The following is a 21478-nucleotide window of genomic DNA, read 5'->3' on the forward strand; positions in this document are numbered from 1 at the left end:
CGGATGAGTCTGCGTGGGTACACGTTGGAGTGTCTGCATAGATGTGGACGTGAGTGTGTGGCTGGGCATGCGTCCCTGTGTGTGCACATGCACCGGGGAAGTGTCTGCCCCCCGTCCTTTTTCTTCCTTGCGAGCCAACAGGACTTTCCTGAGCAGCCCCCATGTGCCAGGCTCCACACAGGATACTGGGGATGAGATGCAGCCAGCTTGGGCACGGGCAGTAGGAGTTCCATAGCCAAGCAGAGAGAGAGAGAGAGAGAGACAGACAGACAGACATGTACTGTGTGCGAAGTGAGATCATCGGCAGGAGGCTTGGCCTGGCTGTTGCTAGAGGAGCCAGAAGGGGGCTGAGAGCTGGGGGCAGAGGGATTACCAGGGGTCTCCTCCAGGGCCTGTGCGATGGGATGGACCGGATTCCTCTGTGGGGGACCACAGCTGGAGCACAGGCAGAGAGGTAGCCAGTGCCGAGCACGGCGTGGGGGAGCCAGCCAGGCAAGTGGCCAGGTCGCACTGACCTGAGAGGTTTTGAACAGGCAGGCTCAGGTCACGGCTGTGAGTTGTAAGTAAGCTGTCACCGTCTAAAAATCAAAACACTTCGTATTTTAAAAAGCTCGGGTTTCCAGCTTCTCTTGAACTGTGGGAAGCCGTGGCTACCCTGGGCCCCCCCATGGCTACACTGAAATAACCAGCTGGGTGCTACCCTTGATCCTGAAACCTACCAGCCTTTGCACTCCCATCGAGTTTAAGGCCTCTAGAAAAGAGGGCCTGTTTGAAGGGACTACTTGTATACCTCCAGGAACAGGAAGCTTTATTATGTCACAAGATATATGACTCGAAGTGAAGATTTGGAGAGAGCTTTTTTTAAAACACATTGGAATATACACAACTATATATATATATATATATATATATATATATATATACACACACACATATATATATATTATATATATATACACATACATATATATATATACTTATATAAATTACATGTGTGTATATATATATATATAATGAAGTTTGCCATTTTAATCATTTTTAAGGGTACACTTTAATGGCATTAAATACATTTACAGTGCGGTGTGACCATCACTGCTACCCGTGGCTTGCTCTTTGCCATCACTCCAAACAGAAACTCTTATCATTAAGCAATACCTCCCCATTCCGCCTGCCTCCAGCCCCTCGGTTACCTCCAACCTACCTTCTATCTCTATGAGTTTGCCGATTGCAAGTGTTTCATGTAAGTGGACTCGTACAACATTTTGTGCCTGGCTTTGGTAGCTCAGCATGTTTTCAAGGTTCGTCCACACTGCAGCGTGTGTGAGAACTTTTGTTCGTTTTTACGACGGAATAGCATTCCATCGTATGGATGTACCACCCTGTGTGTATGAACGATCGTCCATTCATCTGTGGAGGGACACTTGGGCTGTGTCTACCTCTTGGCTATTATGAATGACGCTGCTGTGCACATTTGCATACAAGTCTGTGTATGTCCCTGTTTTTAACTCTTGGGGGTATATACCCAGGAGAAGAATTGCTGGATCGTGGGGGTAATTCTGGCTTTCACTTTCTGGGGGAACAGCTAAACTGTTTTCCACAGTGGCTGTACTCTTTTAGGGGGACCAGTTGCCTGTCGTCCTGGGCAGGATGGGGAATGACGGGAGGGCCTGACCGAGTGGCCTTGATCGTCTGTCCTCACCCTCTCTCTCCCTCTGTTGACAGAGTCGCCCCAGGAAAGGCCGGGCTCCCGGCGCAGTCTGCCCGGCAGCCTCTCAGAGAAGAACCCCAGCATGGAGCCCTCGGCCGCCACGCCGTTCCGGGTCACGGTAACTATCTCTGCGTCACCATCGCCACCTGGCCTGGGGTGCCACTCTGCGACCCCGCGGGCCCCCTTCCTGGAGCCTCACGGACCGGGAGAGCATCCAGCCTCCCTTGTTCTAGGTATCCGATCACTCAGCTGCTCCCCTCTCTGTGGCTCAGCCTGGGGGCCACACGGGGGTCCCGTCCTGTGAGGGAGGGGGCAGACGGAGGACAGACAGCCCCGCAGCCACGGGGCCCAGAGCGAGCTGGCCGGGGAAGCGAGAGTCTAGCGCGAGTGAGGCCAGATTAACACACCCTCACGTGTGCACATGCACACCACACTTCCGCGACTCTTAAGATGCACGATTTTTATTTTTGCGTTTTAATATCTCTCACGTTGCAGTCTGTGGCGTGTCATAATTTAATCGCTGTGTTTTTTTCTTTCTTGGAGACCCATAAAATAATGCTGCATCTTAAAACTGATGAGGCCTTAGAATTGACAAAGCACAGCATATATACTCTAGCTATTGATTTCAGTGGCCTCATTAGCATACACCTTTTTATGACTAACCCAAACAGCTTTACGGAGACAGAACGCGGTGACCCTTATCATCTGACTCTCTGTGTCCCGCTGTGTCCTCGCCGAGCGCACACACTATTTTATGTTCCCGTGTGCCCCTCTGTCCAGTGCTCTGTCGGCCACTGGAGGCACAGAGAAGTACAGACAGGGAGAAAGCAGAACACGCCGTCTCTTCCCCTGGGAGCTCATGGTCTGTGGAGGAGACGGGTGGATCATCCATTCCTTCATCTAGCTGTGTGCCAGGCACCATTATTGGGACTGGGGCTGAGTGGGAGGAGGTGGCCAAGAGAGGACCTGGTAGACATTCTCATGCTCGAGCTACGTGCTGTGAAGAAAAGCAGGCTGCTGTGATAGAGGACACCAGGAGGGCTTCCCTGAGGTGGTGTGGTCGAGAGGTGATATTTGCACTGAGGCCCAAGGGATGAGGCGCCAGCCCTATGGGGAGCAGCGGAAAGAGGGTTTTGGGTGGACGGAACAGAGAGGGCACGGGCCTGGCTGTCACCCTGCAGTGTGATTTTGGGGCTCCAGATGAGCTAGGAGTAACTAGCTGTTCCCTATGCATTAGAAAGGGTATCCCCCTGGAGGCTGACTTTATGAGCTGGGTCTTAAAGGGTAAGCAGGCACAGTGAAAGAGGGAGTTCCAAGTAGGGGGAACAGCAGCTGCAAAGGCATAGAGGCACACTAGAAACTGATGTGTTTGTGAAACGGCGAAACGCGTGGTGGGACCGGAGTTGAGGGGTATGGAGGACTGGGTAGGCAGCTGAGCAGCTGGGCTGAGTCTGGGGCCGATGGAGCTTCAAAAGCCAGGCTAAGCGGGGTGGGGCTTTCCGTGGGGCAACTGATTCTCCCGCCGGTCTGTGTGTCATAAGAATGCTTGCAAAACAGATTCTTAGGTCCCCTCAAGATTTCAGTGCGGTGGGCCAGGGGCAGGACCTGGGTATCTGCATTTAAAAAGCTCCCCCAAGAGGTGGTTGTGAGCCTCAGGCTCTGAATTGGCCTTGGGCAGCAGGAGGAAAGGGAAGCCTGTGCCGAGAGTGGATTCAGGGTCACTCCCCTGGGTGTGGTGGGGGCCCCTGGGAGACCATCTCTAGCCTGCAGGGAGGGCAAAGACGCTGACACCTGGGTGACCCTGACTCTAATCAGTCAACTGGAGCTGAGGCCGAGTCCTGCCTTTCCCCGGGCCCTAGGGGCCACAGCCTCTGGGGCTGAGCCTTCAGGGGCCTTAGGGAACAAATAATAACTAATAATAACTAATAATAACGTAGCCACCTGCACTATGCTTCCGGTCCTACATAGATGATCTTTTTTAATCCTCAAGACAGCCCTGAAGCTGAAACTTTGATCACCCCATTTCACAGATGAGAAAACTGAGGCTCAGAGAGGGGAAGTCACTCAGCTAAGCTCCAAGCACCACTAAATGGTGGAGCCAAGGTTGAGACCAGCCTCTCTGACGTCAGGGCACAAGTGTGCACTCCCGGCCGTGAGCAGGGGAGCTGTTGCCCCCGTGCCCTCCCGGAACCTCTCAGTGTTTCTCCTTGCCTGTTCCCCTTCCTTTTGCTGCTCTGATAGATGTGTCATCACACCTGGAAGTTGCTGTCACTGCGGCTCTTTAACTGCCGGGTAGGTTTGGCGTCCTTCTTGTAGTGACGTCTTCGCCCCATTAACCGTGTGTGGGTCAGAGCCAGCCCCAGGCTTCTGGACCCCCAGGCACTGGGACTCAGTCCCGCCTGCATGAGCTGGGTCCGCAAGGTGGAAAGCGTGTTCACTTGTCACTTTACCCACTTCTCACAGCAACCTGGAGGGGAGGGACCATTCGTGTCTCCATTTCACAGATGAGGGAGCTGAGGCTGAGAGACATGAAATCATTTGCTCGGCATGATGGATGCCAGGACCGTTGGACATTGACATTTTGTGTCCTTCCCTGGACACCTTGGCCCTTTTCTGTGTGGAGCAGGTCAGGGTGTGAGTGTCTCTACTGGGCTGTGCTTGGAGCTCACGGGTGCTAGAGGGCTCAGAGATAGGGATCTGGGTTCAAATCCTGGCTCTTCCGTGACCTGTGTGACCTCATTAGTCACTCAGCCTCTCTGAGCCTCCGGTCCGTATCAGTAACGTGTGGAATGTCCACCCTTTCTTGAAGGACTGTGGTGGACCTTCGTGAGTCCTGGCACGTCGAGGCCCACGTCTGACCCAGGGTGGACACTCAATACAGAATATCCGCCATTATCCTTGGAATCGTATTTCCCTTTTTGGCTTTGGAACACTAGAGATCTGGGGAGGGTCAGGGTGGAGAGCCAAGGACAGGGCGTTTGGTGGGAGGGAGCCGGGCTTGGGTGTTGGGGACGGACGCTTGTAGGACCAGAAGCACGCCCTCTTCTCCTGCCCAGCTTGCACTTCCTCACATGTGCTGCCACAGGCCGCATCCTCACGTGCTTGGCTGACTGCTGCTGTGTGTACCCTCCCCCCTCCCCCGCCCAGGGAACCCAGGCAACATGGTTTTGCCCCGGGGGAGGCAGGAGACACAGTACAGGATATACCTGAATAACTGGTGTCTTCGCTGCCGTTTGAAACTCGGGGGACAGGATGTCACCCCCTCTCACAGAAATGCCCTTGTGCAACCATGGAGTTTAATGGAGAATCAACATGTTGTGTTCGTTCGGATTCATTCTGTCTGCCTCCCCCGTGAAGACTAAAGCCTGGGAGAGGCTGGACTCGTCCAAGGTCACCACTCAGCTGGGAGCACTTCTGGGTCCCTGCTGTTTGTACCCATACGTGGCCCTAACCTTTTGTGATTTGGCCTGGGACTGCAGCCACCCCACAGGGCATCAGGGGCTGGGCACAAGTCCCACCTCTGTTTCTTGGAGATCATGTGACCCTGGGGGACCCTCAGTTTACCCTTCTCTAAAATGAGGAGTATGGACCTTGTAAGGCAACATGTGGCTTGGGCATAAAGTGGGCGCTTAAAGATTTCGATGCAGTAACGAAAAGAATGAACTAAAAGTCAGCAGACTCAGGGCTGAGCCTCATATCAGCTTTGTGACCCGGGCAAGATACAGAACCTTTGCCCATCTGGTATGACTTCCTTCTATCTACAGGTGGAGTTGGGGGTGGGGAGTGGACCGCTAGGACCCGTGGTGCCAGCAGGCTGGGGTGTGCCCTGAGAGCTACGGAGGACCCTGGACCAGGGTAGGATGGAGAAGGGAGCTGGGAGCACGTGACCACATGGGCCTTCTGCCCGTCTCTGGCCCTCAGCTCTCAGGCTCCACCGAGATGTCGAGGCCAAGATTCAAACCCAGATCTGTCTTCTCTGCATCCGTAGGGAATCCTGGAAGGAAGAGAGGGAAGGCAGGCAGCAGGCTGGGGCCCCGTATCTGCACACGCTGTCAGACGGGGTCCGGGGGCTCTGCCTGGGCCCGTCTCCCTTCCCAAAGCCCAGGGATCCTTAGCACAGCAGCATGCCGCCCCTTCTCACCTGCCACTCCATGTTAGGAATTCATGGTTTGATTTGGGGGGAAGGTGATGGTGACTGTTACCTGTCTCCCCATGGGTCCCCTCAGCCCGCCACCTTCCCCAGACCCAACCTCCCCTTGGTGTAGGCTGTGTCCTTCCTGTCTGCCCCCCACCCCCTCCCATCGACCTTGAGGAGGGCTGGCAGGGCTGGGGTGTGGGAGGCGGCAGAGGCTCTGGGAAACTTGACAGCCAATTGATTCCTCTTCGGGAAGTTGAAAGTGGAGAATCGTGTTTGAAGGTTTAGCTGAAATTAGGTCTCAGGGCTATTTTTTGCAAGATGGAGAAGGAGAAGTGTCAGGGAGGGGAAGGCCCAGGGGGGTGGCGGAAGCTGCAGATAAACTCAGTCGCGGGTTGATTGCAGATGCTTCTGGAAGGGGGTCTTAGTTCCTTTCAATCACCTACTTCTGCTGGATGCTCATTTGTGCGCACCCTGGGTGGTGGGATGGAGGTGCGGCCGGGGTGCTGTGGGAACCCAGAACACAGGGCAGTTACCATCGGCTGATAACGGTAGGGAAGAAATCCTGGAGGAGGATCTTTGGGGCTGAGCTTTGAGGGATGTGTAGGAGTTTGTCAGGAACAAAGGGAGAAGAGTATTCCAGCTGGGGGAGACGTACGTGAATTGGAACAAGCCAACGGCCCTGTGTGATTAGAGTGTTGGGTGAGTTGGAGACATAAAGGAGGGGGCACGGGAGAGGAAAGTGAGTGGGTGGAGGCTTTGGACTTGCCCCTGTGGGGCACAGGAGCCACAGGCGATGCTGGGTAGGAGAGGAGCCAGCAGATCTCTGGGATGCAGACTTCCAGCTCCACACCCCTCTCCCCACTCCTGCAGCTTTTCCCTGCGCCCTTTTCGTGACTCAGCTGTCTTTTCCCATCACACACATAGTGCCAGGCACGTGGACATAAACACACAGGCCTGTGAGGGGGCCCCTTCGACACCACCGTGGAAGGCCGTTGGAAGTGATCACGAACGCTTCCCCATACAGAAGAAGCCCTGGAGCTCAGAGAGGGGAGGGTCCTTTCCCAAAGTCACACAGCCTATCTGGAACGGGGCCTGGAATCGAGCCCAGGTGTCCCTGTGTCCGTGCCCCCCTTCGGGGCTGCTCACGCCTTGCCGCTTCCAGCCCTCTCTTCCCTGCAGTTGAGTCCTTCTGCCCACCTCCATCAGGTTTCCTGGGAAGAGAGGCTTACGGAAATGGGCATTTGTGGGTCCGAAAGTCCCCAGAGACCTCCGATGGCTCCTGCCCACTCGTCACACACTGCCACCTCCTGGTCTGCCTCTCTTCCTCCATTTGTGCCCCTTCTTAGCTGAGGCAACTCTAGTGAGGCATCGGGGTGGTGGACGGAAAAGCTGGTCAGGCTCACAGACCAGATGAGCCACCTCTGTCACTGCACACGTGACGAAACTAAGGCCCAGAGAGGGGACGCTTGCCTGGAATACTTGTCGGGGCTCCCTCCGCCACCCCAGGCTGCTTTTGGGCCCATCTGTGTCCGGTGTGGGGATGTCAGCTGTGCGGCCATGGTTGGGTGTGACTGAGTAGTAGGGCTGGGCCCTGGATCGGGGTCCCACAGATGGGTGCCCCCGGGCCCCTCCTCACAATACCCTGCTCACTGGAGGCCTGTGAGCTGGAGTCTCCCGGCCCGGTGTGTGGCAAGTGTTCTGCGGATGAGAGGGTGGTGGAGAGAGGCTAATTGTTATTAAACTGTTCAAACCCAAAAGGAAAATTACTATCATTTTGGTCTGTGTCCACCTTCTGCAGGGAGAAGCTCCTTTCCTGCAGCGGGAATCGAGGAGACGGGAATGTTATCACAGGGCCACCCGGGGGCGAGAGCTGGCCAGGGCAGCCAGGGTGGACCAGGACGCTCTTTGGGGCAGAGATACGGGGTGAGGGGCTATTTAGAGCCTCCTGAACCTGAGGTCAGGCCAGCGAGTGACGGCGGGCTGTGGTATTTGGTGCTGTTGGAGAGCTGCCTGCCTCATTAATAAATGATGGTATCATCGCGGGTCTCTGAGCCTCTCTTTCCCCATCTGTAGATGGGCACAGGAGCCCCTCACTCACAGAGTGGCTGTGAGGGCCCAGTGTCTGGCCTTCAGCCAATGTTCATCCTCTGTTCCCTCTTCTGGTGGGTGGGGCTCACTCCTTCCAGACACCTTCCCCCAGAGTCCCAGGTAATCAGACAGACCCCCTCCCTTCTGTACCCATTATCTGCGGCCCCAGAGCAACATTGCCTTTGGTGGAGCTTCTAGGGCTCAGCCCCGGCACCAGGAGGTGGAGGTGGGCAAAGTGATACCGAAGGGACCAGAGACAAAGTTCCCAGGTGGGGAGTACACATGGAGGGAGCTGGAGATGTCTGCGCAGGGCCGTTTCCTGCCAGTTGGGGGCAGCAGAGGGCAGCGAGTGGACGCCTGGGCAGCCGCTCCCAGAGGAGAATGGAAGTCCCTGGGGTTTGTGTGACACCCCCCCCCCCCCCCCGCCAAGGCCACAGGGGCCCGGCTGAGCTAAACGAGCTCACCACTGGGTGGAGGAAACAACTCAAATCGAGGAGCGCCTCTGGGCAGCTGGGCCAGGCCCTGGTGGCTGAGCTGACTGGGCCCGGGTTGGCCAGAGACCTGGGGGACCCCTGAGAGAGGGCCCAAATTAGAGACACTGGAATGGGGCAAGGCCTGGGGCCAACGCCGCTTTCCAGCAGGAGAGGCACAGGCTGAGGCCGGCCAGCCTGAGGGCCGCCAGGCAGCATCGGGGCACTGCCGCCATCGTCAGGCTGGCTAACAGACACTCTCGCGGTCATCCTTTGATGGCTTGCAGGTGTCTTGGTCCACCCCCACCAGTACTTCGAAAGGGAGCAAGGCAGGTGTTCTGGCAGAGGTGGGGTGGTTGTCAGAACCGGGGCCGAAAGTCCTGCCGACGTGGGTTCAGATCCCAGCTCTGCCAGCCCCTTGCTGTTGGAACGGTGTTGAAGTTCTTGCAGGGCCTGGCCCACAGCACCAGCCCAGCCTCTGCCAACCAGTCGTGTTCTCTCCATTTTATAGGTGAGAATGCTGAGGCCCAGAGAGGGAAGGTGAATTGTCCCAGGTCACACAGCCAACTGCGGACAGAGCTGGCATCTGAACCTGGGCTTCCCCATTTCCCTGCTTCGTCCTGCCTCGTCCCTGCCTCCAGCTGGCCTGGTCCCCAAGGGTCAAAAGGTGTCTGTTCAGGGCAGAAAGGAATGGCTCCCCTCGTCTCACCCCACCCTGTGGCCTCTGCAGGCCCTCTTCTGGGTGGGGGGCAGGGCTCAGATGCCTTCACTTCCCCACCCCCTCATGGGAAAACAAAGCAATTGTCTCTGTCACATCAAGTGGCATTTGGGTTGGATTATAGACATAATTATATCTGAGTCTTCAGGTGGGAATTGTTTCTAAAGCCAGGAGGCCCTCTTTGGAGGTGGCTGCAATGACATCTGTTTCCGATACAAGGCCTTGCATTGGGATGAGTTACTTTTCCTCTGGAATTGCTTAAAGAATGCCTAAAATAAGCCACGATTGTTACTGCCCTGCTCCAGCACCTTAGATGACTTCCAGGGGGTGGGATCCACCTCCCCAGCCGCCACCCCCCAGGCCTGTCCCAGCCTCAGTGCCTTCCTTCGTACAGGCTGGTCCTGTCCACAGGCCCTCTCCATTTCCCTGCCTTGAGAGCTCCTTCCCTCCTCCACACTCCCTCACTCCAGCAGGCATCTCCTCCCCTAGGCTTCAGAGCTCAGTCACAGTCAGACTGTGACTTAACCATCTACCAGACGGTGACTTTCTCAAGGGCAGCGACTGTTTCTGATTTATCTGAACCCTGGGCATTGAGACGGGGCCTCGTGTGTGGTGGGCCCCTGGATGGGCTTGTGCAGTGAAGGTGTGTGAGAGAGAATGGATTGGGTGAGTGAGTGCAGGGTGGGGAGGGGATGAGTAGGGAGCAGAAGTCCCTTCTGAGAGCCCCGCTTGATGTCTCTGGGGCCAGGTGGACACCCATCTTGGGAGGAGAGGTCAGGAGGTCAGGACAAGTCACTCGGACCACCACAGAGCCCTGGCAAGGACACCAGCCCTTGTTGTGAAACTGACCTTGACTCCACTCCATGGGTTCCCATGATCCCTCAGGGGCAGAACTCCCAGGTAAGCCAGGCCTGCAGATGGTAAATCACCCAGGAGGAGAAATAGCCTATAAAATCCTCTCCCCAAACGGTGCATTTTGTATCCTGTAGTGAAAAGGGCTTTAAAAAGCATTGCTCACTCAGGTGGATTTATGAGGGTTCCACCTGCCTCTCACCTCTCCCTCCCACTAATGTTTCTCGTCCCTGGGGCTGTGGCACCCTGGGGTCTTGATGCTTTTTGGTGGCCTTGGTCCAGGGAGAAAAAGGATAGCACCTCTTCCCTGCCTTGCTGATGCAGGGTTACTCCAGACCACCTAGGTACCTGGGGGGGGGGGGGTGGTGGGGGGGGGCAGGAGGAGAAACCGACTTCCGGAAGCCCCCTGTGGCCCAGCACAGAGCTGGAGTCCCCACCGTTCACACCCTCCCTTCCTGAAAGCTGTGGTCTCCAGAAGATTCCTCCCATTTGTTGTTACCTGCAAATGGGTCACCAGGGAGGGGAAAGATGGCGTGCCTACACTGGAAAGCATTTAGACCTCAGCCAGACCAATCCCCTCATTGTAGAGAAAGGGAAAGTGAGTCACAGAGAGGCTAAGGTACTTGCTTAGAGCCTCGCCGTGCGATAATGGAACTATGGAAGAGCTTGGGCTCTGGCACAGGCTATCTGGACTGATCCCAGCTTGGCCGCTTCCTGGCTGTGTGGCTCTGTGAAAGTTGCTTGATCTCGCTGGGCCTCCATTCTGTCATCTGCACGTTGGGTTGTGAGAATGAAACCAGGAAAGTCACGTGAAGCTCTAATACGGCGCCTGAAGCTTGGGGCTGAATAAGTACATCTGGCTTACTCTTATTAGCACGTTGGAACGGTCCTCATTCTTATTAATAGCCAAGCTGGGTTTTTGGGCTCAGCTTTCTTAACTCCGAACATGGTTTTCTTGACATTCTGCCAGGTGGCCTCTGGTAGGGGTGTTCACTCATGCAGGGTGTACAGAGCACAGGACAGGGAATAAGCTCTGAAGTTAGTGAGTCACCCCGGGAAGACTGGCCTGGTGCTGGGACTTCAGGCAGGGCCTGGAGGGGGGAGCGGGGAGAAAGGAAGGGGGAGATGCTGCTGTAGGGGTGAGGCTCCCCGACGGAGCCAGCTTCCCTGCAGCCACGCAGCCCTCAGTGCTGGACTCCCCAGCCCGGGGTCAGGGCTGGCCAAGGGCTTAAACAGCTGATGAAGTGTTTGTGGCTGTCCAGACCTCTGGGACGGGCTTCTTATGCTAAGGCAAGTGTCGGCTAGCCAGAGGATTTATGGGGCAGTGAGTCACTCCCTGGCTGCTCTGGGTTATCACCTCCTCCCTGAGATCTCGGAAACGTGTGTGTCATTTCATCAGTGTTCACTGATGCCACTCAGTCCTGGGCCCTGGCACGTATCAAGAGGGCCTCTCTGATGTCACCATTACCCCCTCCTACTACCTGCACATTCTCATCCTCTTCCCAACTGGGTGCCCCCTCCCTCCTTCCTCCCAGGCTTCCTTAGGGGCCCCCTCGATCCGGGTGTGGTCTGCACTGTTGGGGGAGGCGTCATGCCCCACGTTAGCAGTCTGGGCTCAGGTGGCGGGGTGTAACTGGGAGGTCAGAGAGACCTGTGATCACTCCATGGGCCTCTGAGGCAGCCAGGCTTCGGGCTGTCATACCTCTGCACCATTGCCCGTGCCAGGATTCTGCCCGGAATGCTCATCTGCGGTTTCCCTGCCCCAGATAAGCTCAGCAAGACCACCCATTGCCTCGCTTTCAGTGTTTCTACTACGCTCTCAAAAGCTGTCTCCTCTGGCAAACCCACCCAGACTGACCACAAGGGAATCCCTTTAAAAACCTCCCAGAGCACGGGGGCACGCCTGGGGGGCTCAGTCGATTAAGCGTCGACTCTTAATTTTGGCTCCGGTCATGATCTCACGGTTCGTTAGATCGAGCCTTGCATCGGGCTCTGTGCTGACAGCGCTGAGCCCGCCTGGGGTGCGCTCTCTCCGCCCCCCCCCCTCTCTGCCCTCCTCAGTTTGCGCACGCCCATGTGTGTATGTGTGTACGCATGGGCGTTTTCTCTTTCTCTCTCTCTCAACATAAATAAACATTAAAAAAAAAAAAAAAACTTCCCAGAGCGTATTCTCAGCCTTTCTCCTTTTTCCTTCATATCGTTAATATTTGTTAATTAGTTCAGGAAGTATTGAGGAATACTTGCCATGTGTCCTGCACTGGGGAGCCAGGCCAGCATGGACCCCACAGTCTTGTGAGGGAGGGAGGCATGAAATCAATACATGTATAATTACAACGGTGATAAGTCTGCAGAGGGACCTGGCCTACTCGGAGGGCACTTTGTCAGCACCTCAGGACGGACTGTGAGGAGAGACAAAAGGGCGTGCAGGATCCACTGGGCAAAGGGGTCTCCATTCTAGGCAGTGGGAACAGCCTATGCCAAGGCCCTGTGGCAGGAGGGGCTGGCGATTCTGAAAGTCCCATTGAAGCCACTGGGGTTGGAGCCCATGGCGTGGATTATGAAGCGCTTTAAGGGCCTTGCCAAGGGGCTAGGCTTTTATCCCCAAAGCTCTGGGAGCTGCGGAAAGGGGTGGAGCTGGTCAGTGCAGGATATGATCTACTTTTACAAGGACCCCTCTGGATGCCCTTGGAGAATGGACAGGGGAAGGGAGACAAGACCGGAGATAGCAAAGCAGCGAGGAGGCTCCTGGAGGGGTCTAGGAAGGGCCAGGTTCACCTCTCCAGCCGCACTGGGGAATCCTTGAGGGCAGAAATCCCATCCCTTCCAGGACTCAGCACATGGGGAGGCTCAGAGAATACACCCTGAATGAGCTGTTGACCAGCAGGCTTCCCCACCAAAGGAGATTTGGGTTCTACAGTTTGCTTTGATAAACTCCTGCTCTCTCTTTCCTTCCGGCTAATGGCCGGGCTGGCCCTTGGTGGTCAAAGTCCAAGCCATAAAAACAAAGATGACAGTAACTAACATTGCCTGAGTGCCGGGAAAAGGGCTAAATTCTTTACATGTGTGATCTCACTGACTTGTCACAACAACCTGGAGGTGACTACTCTTGTCCTCGTTCTACAGAAACTGAAATGGACTCGGATGGTTAGGTCACTGGTCTAGGGCCCATAGTCATTAAGTGGTAGAACGCTTTGCTACCATGCCTCTTGGGGGCGGAGGATAAAAAGTATTTGCCTTTTTCCCAGGGATTCCTAGAGAGTGAGGTAACCCTAGGACCTAGGTGGAGTTTTAGGTGTGATGATGGCAGGAGAAATGTTTGGGGCAGGAATCTCCAGCTCTGGACAGGGGGTGGGGCCCTGAGGCCACATGACTCGGAGAAACCACATGTTCAGGGAGCTGTGAAGGCAAAGTTTCAGGGTGTGAGAGAAGCAAATAGAGATTCTGGTGCAGAGTGAGGTCCTGCCCACAGATCATGGGGATTATGGTAGCAGCAGCATTTTCTCCCCTTTGACCCAAGACCTGGGCTCCTAGCTTTTTGTGGTTGTGAATATGAGTCCATATGAGCTGGTATGTTTGGTCATTCTGTATGTGCCTGGTGACAGCTGAGTATGTATGTATATTTGTGAGTTTGTTTCAGTGTATTTGTATCTCCATTTGCGTGATTCATGACCGTATGGGTGTATTTCTCTGTGTGCTGGTCAGTGTGCACGTTTGTTTATGTGTGTGTATCTGTGTGTGGTAGTGATGAGGGGACTTGTATGTTTATGCGTGCATTTCATTGTGGGCACACACCCCCCCGCCCCACCATGTGTCTTTGAATGCATGCATGTCTTTGAATTTGTGTGCATTTCTGGCTGTGTGTGTTTCTCCATAGAAACGTGTTTAAGTGTGGGTTTTTTGGCAATATTTTAATGCAAGAGTGACCCTTCTGTGCCAAAACCCAGCCCCCTGCTGGCTCTCATGGCTCTTGAATAGGTTCTTGTTCTGCGGCCCGAGTAGTCTGGCTGCCTTCTCTGGGGAAGCTGGGGTGTGGAGGTCTTACCTTCAAAGCAGCACTGGCAGGCGACTACAGAGGGTAATGTGCGCATAGGGTGGCCCGTGAGTAGGTGACTACCAGGAAGGCACCAGCTTCATCCCGGCTTAAAACGCCTGCCCTCTTACGGCTGTCACAATGTCGGACATGCCACCATGAGTGAGTCATTCCCCAACTGGGACCCTCTTTGATGGTACATACTTCCCAGGGGAGGAAGCCAGGGAAGCCTGGCAGCTTGCTGAGGGCAGAGCCCCAGGAACAGGGAAGAGGAACGGTGTGTCTGAAGGACTGAGGAAAAGCCAGAGAAGCCTCTGGTCCTGTTAGTGCCAGGCCTGGGGGAGCCCAGCTGTAGAAGGCACAGCTGCTCTGGCTTTAGCTGTTTAGAATCACCAGATACCAGCACTGGAATGGAGCCTGGTGATCACCCAACCCAGCCCTTATAATACAGAAGGGAAGACTGAGGCCTGGAGAGAGGAGATGTGGGGAGCCTGAGAGGTTCTCGAAGGGTGGGGTGCAGGCGTGGCAAAGAGCACTGGGTGAGGAGATAGGACACCTAGGCTCTGCCGTGGTTCTGCTACTGCCTTGCTCAGTGTTTCTGGGAAGTCCTCCTGCCCTCCTGCCTTCTACAATGTGGGCATTGCCCTGGCTGCCTGATCTGGCCCCTCCTTGCGACTCTAGAAGCAGGACGTCTTCCTGGAGCCTAAGGCGTCGAGGCTGCCTGCCAGCCAGTAATGCCCAGCAGATCTCCTCTCCTAGGGTCGAGAGAGGTGGAACTATCTAGATGGGGTCTTCCGCTCCCTTTCCTGTGTTTTTCGGTGTGATTTTGGCATCCTTGCAAAGCTGCAGAGGATACTGAGAGACAGGCCTGTTAAAGCGGCTTCCTTCCCTGAAGGCTCTCTGTGTGGGTGCAGGCCTTGGAGACGGCCACTAGAGGAGGAGGAGCGGGGCCTGGGCCGAGGGAGAGCCCGCCGGGTTCTGCCTCCATCCCGAGCGCTGTCTCAGTGGGAGTCAAAGGCAGGTCAGGCCCACCACCGGTCTGTCTGTTAGAAGGGGAAAGGCCCTGAAGACAGGACCGAGGATGCAGGACCGAACAGATGATGGAGCCAGGAGAAGGGACTCGCGCGCGACAAGAGTGCCCGCTATGTGCCAGACACGGTGCCCGGCGCTTCACACTCAGGGTCCAAGATGGCTCAGAGGACCAGTGGTGGCCTGCCACCTCTGGGTGCCCAAGGGGTGGTGCTGGAGTGCAAACCCGGGGTCCCCTAGGTGCTGCCTAGGGGACTCGTGTGTGAGGCATGTGTGAGGCTGGGCCTGGGCAAGGTGTCCCCTCCCTGAGCCACCAGTCCTCACCCGTGACACTGATGTGCTTAGGGAAAGAGTGCAGTTCCTTTCTCTCCTCTGGTCTGGCCTGTGGCCCCCGGAGCCTGGGGCTGAGCTGTTTGGCGAGGACGTGTGGGCACATATGTCGAGGGCCCCCATATGTATAGACACCCCCAGCCGCCTAATAGCTCTGCTACTCTGAGCGAGGGGCTTAGCTTCTCTGGGCTTCTGTTTCACCACCTGAAAACCCAAAACATTCTGAGTTCTGAGGCATCCTCCCCGCATTCCTGATAACAGGCCCATCTCCCCGGGCCTCCTTCCTGGGACTTGGGGGGTGTTCAAAGAGTGCCAGGGGCAGGGATGCCGCAGAACAGGAGCTCCATAACTGGTCATCTCTCCTCATCGGCCCCGCTCGGAATTGACTGAAGTGGGTGAAGGAACACATCACGTGTCTGGAATTCCTTGGGGGCCCTTGAGAAAGTTTCTCAGAACATCCTGAGGAAGGGATGAGGAGGGCTGGGGCAGGATGGTGGCACAATGGCTGGATGGGGATGGGGGAGCTGCTGAGAAGCATGTGGAAAAACAGCTACAGGCTGTGTTAGTAGAGGCCGAACACCCCATCTGGGGAGGCAGTGGGTTCCGTCCCCACAGGGTGCACTGGCTACTCGCTGAGCTTTAGACATCGGTCCCTGGTCTGGGGACCAAGCGGCCCCGCCTGCCCCTGGCTCACACACTTTGCACATTGGGAGGCTCTGTGAGGTTGCTTTAGAAAACGTGCTTATTTTGGGGCGCCTGGGTGGCGCAGTCGGTTAAGCGTCCGACTTCAGCCAGGTCACGATCTCGCGGTCTGTGAGTTCGAGCCCCGCGTCGGGCTCTGGGCTGATGGCTCAGAGCCTGGAGCCTGTTTCCGATTCTGTGTCTCCCTCTCTCTCTGCCCCTCCCCCGTTCATGCTCTGTCTCTCTCTGTCCCAAAAATAAATAAACGTTGAAAAAGAAAACGTGCTTATTTTAAAGCCTTCAACCCAGAAGACGTTCTGTGGCTCCGGGACCATTTTGCAAGCCTGTTCATTCATTCACTAGGCATGACACCAGCCTGTCCCTGCTGCGAGATAGCCTTCAGGCTCCTGGGAGAGCCCGGGGCAGACTCCCGCCTGTGGTGGTCATGGACCTTCTCAGGGCAAAACTTGGTGGCTGTACTACAGCCACATCAGCAATGATGATAATAAAGCTGGCAACTACCATGTTCCGTGGCTTATTATTTACTATATTACTGGTGACATCTTGCCTCTGGATCCTTCCCACAACCCTCTAAAGTAGGTATCATTAGCCCATTTTACAGATAGGGACACTGAGGCTTGGAGTGGAGCAGGCCAGTAATTTGCCCACAACTTGTCTGAATTAAGATACGAACACAAGTGATGCTGGCCCACGGGTGTGATCAGCAGGGTGGCCTCCTGGGGAGGGTTGGGATAGATAGAGTCAGACCCTGGAAGGTCCACAGCTTTCTCTCTCCTCACTGCACCCCTTCACCCATTTCACACACTGCTGCTGGGCCTTGCCTGCCATCTTCTGGCCAGGGGGGCTGTGGAGTTGGTCCTGAGCCCTGGTTTGCCTGCCCCCTGCTCCCCGATCTCAGCCGCTGGGCTGTCAGGAGGCTCCACCACAGTTCTAGAAAGCAGACCTCAAGAACCCTGTTACACTGAAAGAAGGGACATGATTTGGCCACTGCCTCTCACTAAGGTTGACTTGGGTTTAGAGTAAGATTTTCTGACTTCTTGAGTTTAGAGCTGCAGCCACCTCCAGAAATCACGTCCCTGGACCCGCCCATGAAGGGACAGGAGAAAAGGCTCATCTCCCTTCATCCGGGGCTGGGTAAGAAGCCGCCCGTGGCCCTCCACCCCATAAAGGAGGTCAGTAAGCAAGCTACGAGGCTGGGCAGAGTAGGGAACTGGAGTCTGGGGTCTTTGATTAACCTTGATATGTGATTTTGGGTAAGTCCCTTCCTGTCTCTGGGGCTCGTCTGCCCTTATATACAGACTTCTGGGCCTGAGTCCCCTTCCAGCTGTGGCTTTCTGGGATGATGAGCCTTTTGCTAAGTCTGCTATATGCAGAGTCCTGAGCTGGGTCCTCTGGGGCATACAAGGTCCTCCAGGGTGGGCACATGTGATGTGGTGTGGGTGGTCATGGTCGGTTTGAGTGGGGAACAGTAGGTTTTAGGGAGGAGGCAGCTGGTCAGAGGAGCATTAAGTGTGGCCTTAGAGGGAGGGGTGAGGCAGAGGAGTGACACTGGCCTCACTCAACCTCCTAGAAGGAAGAAAGCCTTTAAAAAAAAAAAAAAACAAACTCAGAAATAGGATAAAGCTGTCAGTGTAGCTACATAATGAACTACATAAATTGTGAAAAATACCTCGAGGTTCTTTGTACCACAAGCAGTGTAAAACTTGTGAAATTGTCATCAGTGTAGAAAATGAAAACCGAGAAAAAGTACAAGCCCGGTGAGGCATTGGCTGTGAGAGAAGAACCCATCCAAGTTGGCCTTACCCGGCAGGAGGCCAAGGTTGGGGGTGCCCAGAGCTGATGCAGAAGTGCAGATTCCTGCCTCTGTGCTGTGTCCCCTGAGAGCCTCCTGTTCCTTGGCCTGCCACCATTTGTGGTCCCTCTCCATTAGGGATTGCCCTCTGGAGGAGGCTCCCTCCTGCGGCCCCTCACACCTATGAAATATTCGCTGAACTACAGCTGATTAGAGCATCTTGGTGACACTGAGCTGCAGAGTGAGAAGGATTTGGACCCACTGCCTGGAAGGACTGGATGAGGTGGTGTTTCAGCTAGGCCCTGGAGGATGTGCAGAGTTCTGGCAAGTGACCACGGGGTAGGTCGTCTTCCTATGGAGGTGAGAGACTGAGGGAGAGGCAAGAAGGGTGGAAGGATAGGAAAAGGGGAAGCCTGAAGAGGGTGGGCAGAGAAGGGGGGCGGTCCTAGTGGAACCCGGCATTAGGCAGGCCCGGAAGTTGTGTGTCCTTGGACAAGCCATCTTACCTCTCTGAGCAAGGTTTCTTCGTTTGCAGAAAGGGGTAATGTTTCTCTGTCATTTTCTTGTTTGTGTGGGTGACATGAGATGATGTGTACAACTGACGGCTCACTTCATCATGAAGTGATGGGGTGCTGGGGTCATAGGGATGGACAGATCCCGCACGGGGCATGGCTTATAGCAAATGTCCACCCCTCCTCCTGGGCCAGAGAGGGCTGCAAGCCTAGCCTTTGTTGTGTGATGGATGAAATGTGGTGATCACACTGGGTACAACATGGACTTCAAAATGAGTTACTATCCCATTTCCTTCTGTCCTTATATCACCTGGAATTGAGGCTGGGGTGGGTGAGACCCCCAGAACCCCTCTCAGTTTCTCCGTCAGGGGATTCCCACCTCCCTTGAGTTTTTTTCTCCCTCTAACCTTCTGTGGTTCCACAGCCTGGATAGCTTGAGCCCCCCAAATCTTCCCTCACCTATAAAGGGAGGCCTGGTTCAACCTGGATGTATTGAACTCTGTCCTCCTCCCTGTCTCTTCCGTGGGACCAGGAGCTCCTGGAGTTGGGGATGGGATCAAGCTCTGTCCTCCCAACGCTGCGCAGCCTGGTAGACGGACAAATGAAATGGCCTGAATGGGGGCCCTGGCTGGGGCTTGCCATACTCCTCCTAGGAAGGGAACCCTACCGGCCATGGGTCATGAATGGTGCCCTGCAGCAGCTCATCTAGAGACGGCTGCCCAGCCTTCCCTCTGACGTGGCTGCAAACCTTGAAGCATGCCCTGGGGATACTCAGCAAACCCTTCAGCCTCTGCCCCCTGCCTGAGCTAGGTGCTAGGGACCCTGTCCTTGAGGAGGTTGCCCCTGCTGGAGTGCCCCTGCTGCGGCAACCAAGGTTGCAGGCAAGGGGCTTCACCCCGAGGGTCACTGAAAGTCGCCTGCTGTAGGGAAGACACCCAGGTTAGGGGGCCAGGTGGCCAGGGTACTATCAGGCACTGGCCCCAGAGGACCGATCACACGCCAGCTCTCAGAACCTTAGTTTTCCTCATCTGTAAGACCTGGGGCTGAGAACCCCGACCTCGCGGGTGGAGGACCGCACGGTGTCAGGCCGGGATGGGGTGCGGGGCGTGGACTCCTCTAGGTGGGTGGGGGCGTGACCTCGTTCTTGGAAGAGGTGAGGGGGTCCGCCGCAGCCCCCCGGGGTCCCCGCCCCTTCGCAGCCCCGCCCCTCGCCTCCGGACCCCCCCCCCCAACGCCCCGCGCCCGAAGGGGGGGTCGGGGGGGGGGCTCGGGCGGCCTCGGTCGCGGCCGGCGCGACTCGGCTCGGCGTCGCCATGGCAACAGCGGCTTAGGGGGCGGGGGCGACGTGGCGGGCTGGGCCGGGCGGCGCGGGGTGGGCTGGGCCGCGCTGCGCGGGCCGGGCCGTCGGCGCTCGGTCGGCGGGCGGGCGGGCGGCGCGGGCCGCGAGCAGCTGGGGCCGAGCCCGAGCCCGCGCCCGCCCTCGGCCGCGCGGCCGCCCGAGCCAGGGCGCGGGTCCCGCGCGGGTCCCGGGCCCGCCGCCGCGCTAACCCCGCCTCCCCTTCCCCCTCTTGTCGCCCCGCGCGCAGGGCTTCCTCAGCCGCCGCCTCAAGGGCTCCATCAAGCGCACCAAGAGCCAGCCCAAGCTGGACCGCAACCACAGCTTCCGCCACATCCTGCCGGGGTTCCGGAGCGCCGCCGCCGCCACCGCCGCCGCCGCCGCCGCCGCGGACAATGAGAGGTGAGCCCGCCGCCGCCAGCGCCCGGCCCGGCCTCCGCGCGCCGCCGCCCCGGGATGCGCCCCGGAGGGCGCGGGGACAAAGCGAGAGCCGGGGCTGGGGCGCGCTGGAAGCGGGAGGGCACCGCACGCCCGCCCTCCGGCAACTTGTGGGGCCACCTCGGACGGGGGGGTCACGGCGGGAGGACCTTTCTCTCTCCCCGCGGGGTGAGGAGGGGGTGTCCGCGGCCCCGGGCGAGGCCGGGCGGGAAGTGCCCTCGCCGAGAAGTCCTGCCTCGCCTCGCCGAGGTGGGCATTGTTTCCCGGGCCGTGCGGTGCCCGGCGCTGGGGACCGAAGTGGCGCCTCCACCCCCAGGACCCATCCCCCTGCCTCTGGAGCCCCCGGGTGTCCGATACAAAAGGCATTTTCGGCTGGGTTTTGCCGAGACTCAGTGGTGAGGAAAAGGGTGAACATCTGGAGGGGAGGAGCAGGGGGCTGGGCCGCTTAGGGGGCACATCTGCTCTAAGTAGGGCGCGTGCTCCGCTGGGGGCTGGGGTGAGCACAGGGGGCAGTGCCGGGGCTCTGAGCTCAGGGGCATCGCCTGAGGCTAGGGGAGAAGGGCCTCGTCCTCTCCAGCCTGGGCAGCTGCTTGCCTCCCTCACCTCTCCACTCCCAGGGGTGTCTCCTGTTCCCTGTTTCCTTTTCCTGGGCAAGCCTGGAGCAGGTGTGGAAATTCCAGGGGGAGGTGGCTTGTGGGGCAGAGGAGGAGAGGGAGAAGGTGGTTCAGCCTGCTCCCAGTCACCAGCAACAGAGCAGGCTTCAGCTCGCAAGGGCAAGCCATCCTGTCCGTGTTCGGGGGCACTGGGCAGACACGCTCCCTCGGGGCCCAGGTCCCCCTCCGTGAGCGGTACCAGCCTCGGCACCTTTCCACTTGGGCACAGGCACAGTGATGGATTCCGGTGCCAGTTAGAACACGTCCCTGCTCGGCTAGTGGAGGTGAAAGAACAGGCAGGCACCAAGGAGCCTTTTCAGCATTCAGCCCCGACATCTCAGGCCCCTGGCATCTGCCTTCATAGGGCTGTGCCCCTGTGTATGATTGGCAAGTTGGCACTCCCTGTAGGGGAGGCACAGGTAGAATAAAAATGTCTCTCTCCTTCCCGTTGGCTCCAGCAGGCAGAGGAGTACAAGTTATAGCCCAACTCCTGCCCAAGGTTGAGTGGCTGTTTGACTGACCCCTAGCATCTTCCTGGAGAGTACCCCTCCCACCCCCTGGGAGAATCACTAGACCTTTAATTTCCATCAGCCCAGAGGTGCTCTCCAGTGCATCCATCCCCACTGCTGCCTGCAGCTGGTTTCCTGCCCCAGCTGCCAAGCCCAGCCTGAGGCAGGACCCT

At 56.9% G+C, this 21478-nt stretch overlaps 1 protein-coding gene across 5 annotated transcripts in view; it reads left to right on the forward strand.

Annotated features, from left to right (window-relative positions):
- DAB2IP (DAB2 interacting protein) overlaps positions 1-21478 on the forward strand; it is a 187855-nt gene that overhangs the window by 86527 nt on the left and 79850 nt on the right. For 4 of the 5 annotated variants that reach the window (XM_023242674.2, XM_023242677.2, XM_023242678.2 and 1 more), the window contains exons 2-3: positions 1723-1826; positions 19956-20107. In XM_023242674.2, coding sequence (XP_023098442.1) covers positions 1723-1826; positions 19956-20107 — 256 coding nt within the window. Of the gene's footprint in view, positions 1-1722; positions 1942-19955; positions 20108-21478 lie in introns of those variants that run through there. The other variant, XM_023242680.2, reaches the window with a different exon arrangement.

Source organism: Felis catus, chromosome D4 (assembly GCF_018350175.1).
Source record: "Felis catus isolate Fca126 chromosome D4, F.catus_Fca126_mat1.0, whole genome shotgun sequence".
In the NCBI taxonomy this organism is placed as follows: Eukaryota; Metazoa; Chordata; class Mammalia; order Carnivora; family Felidae; genus Felis; species Felis catus.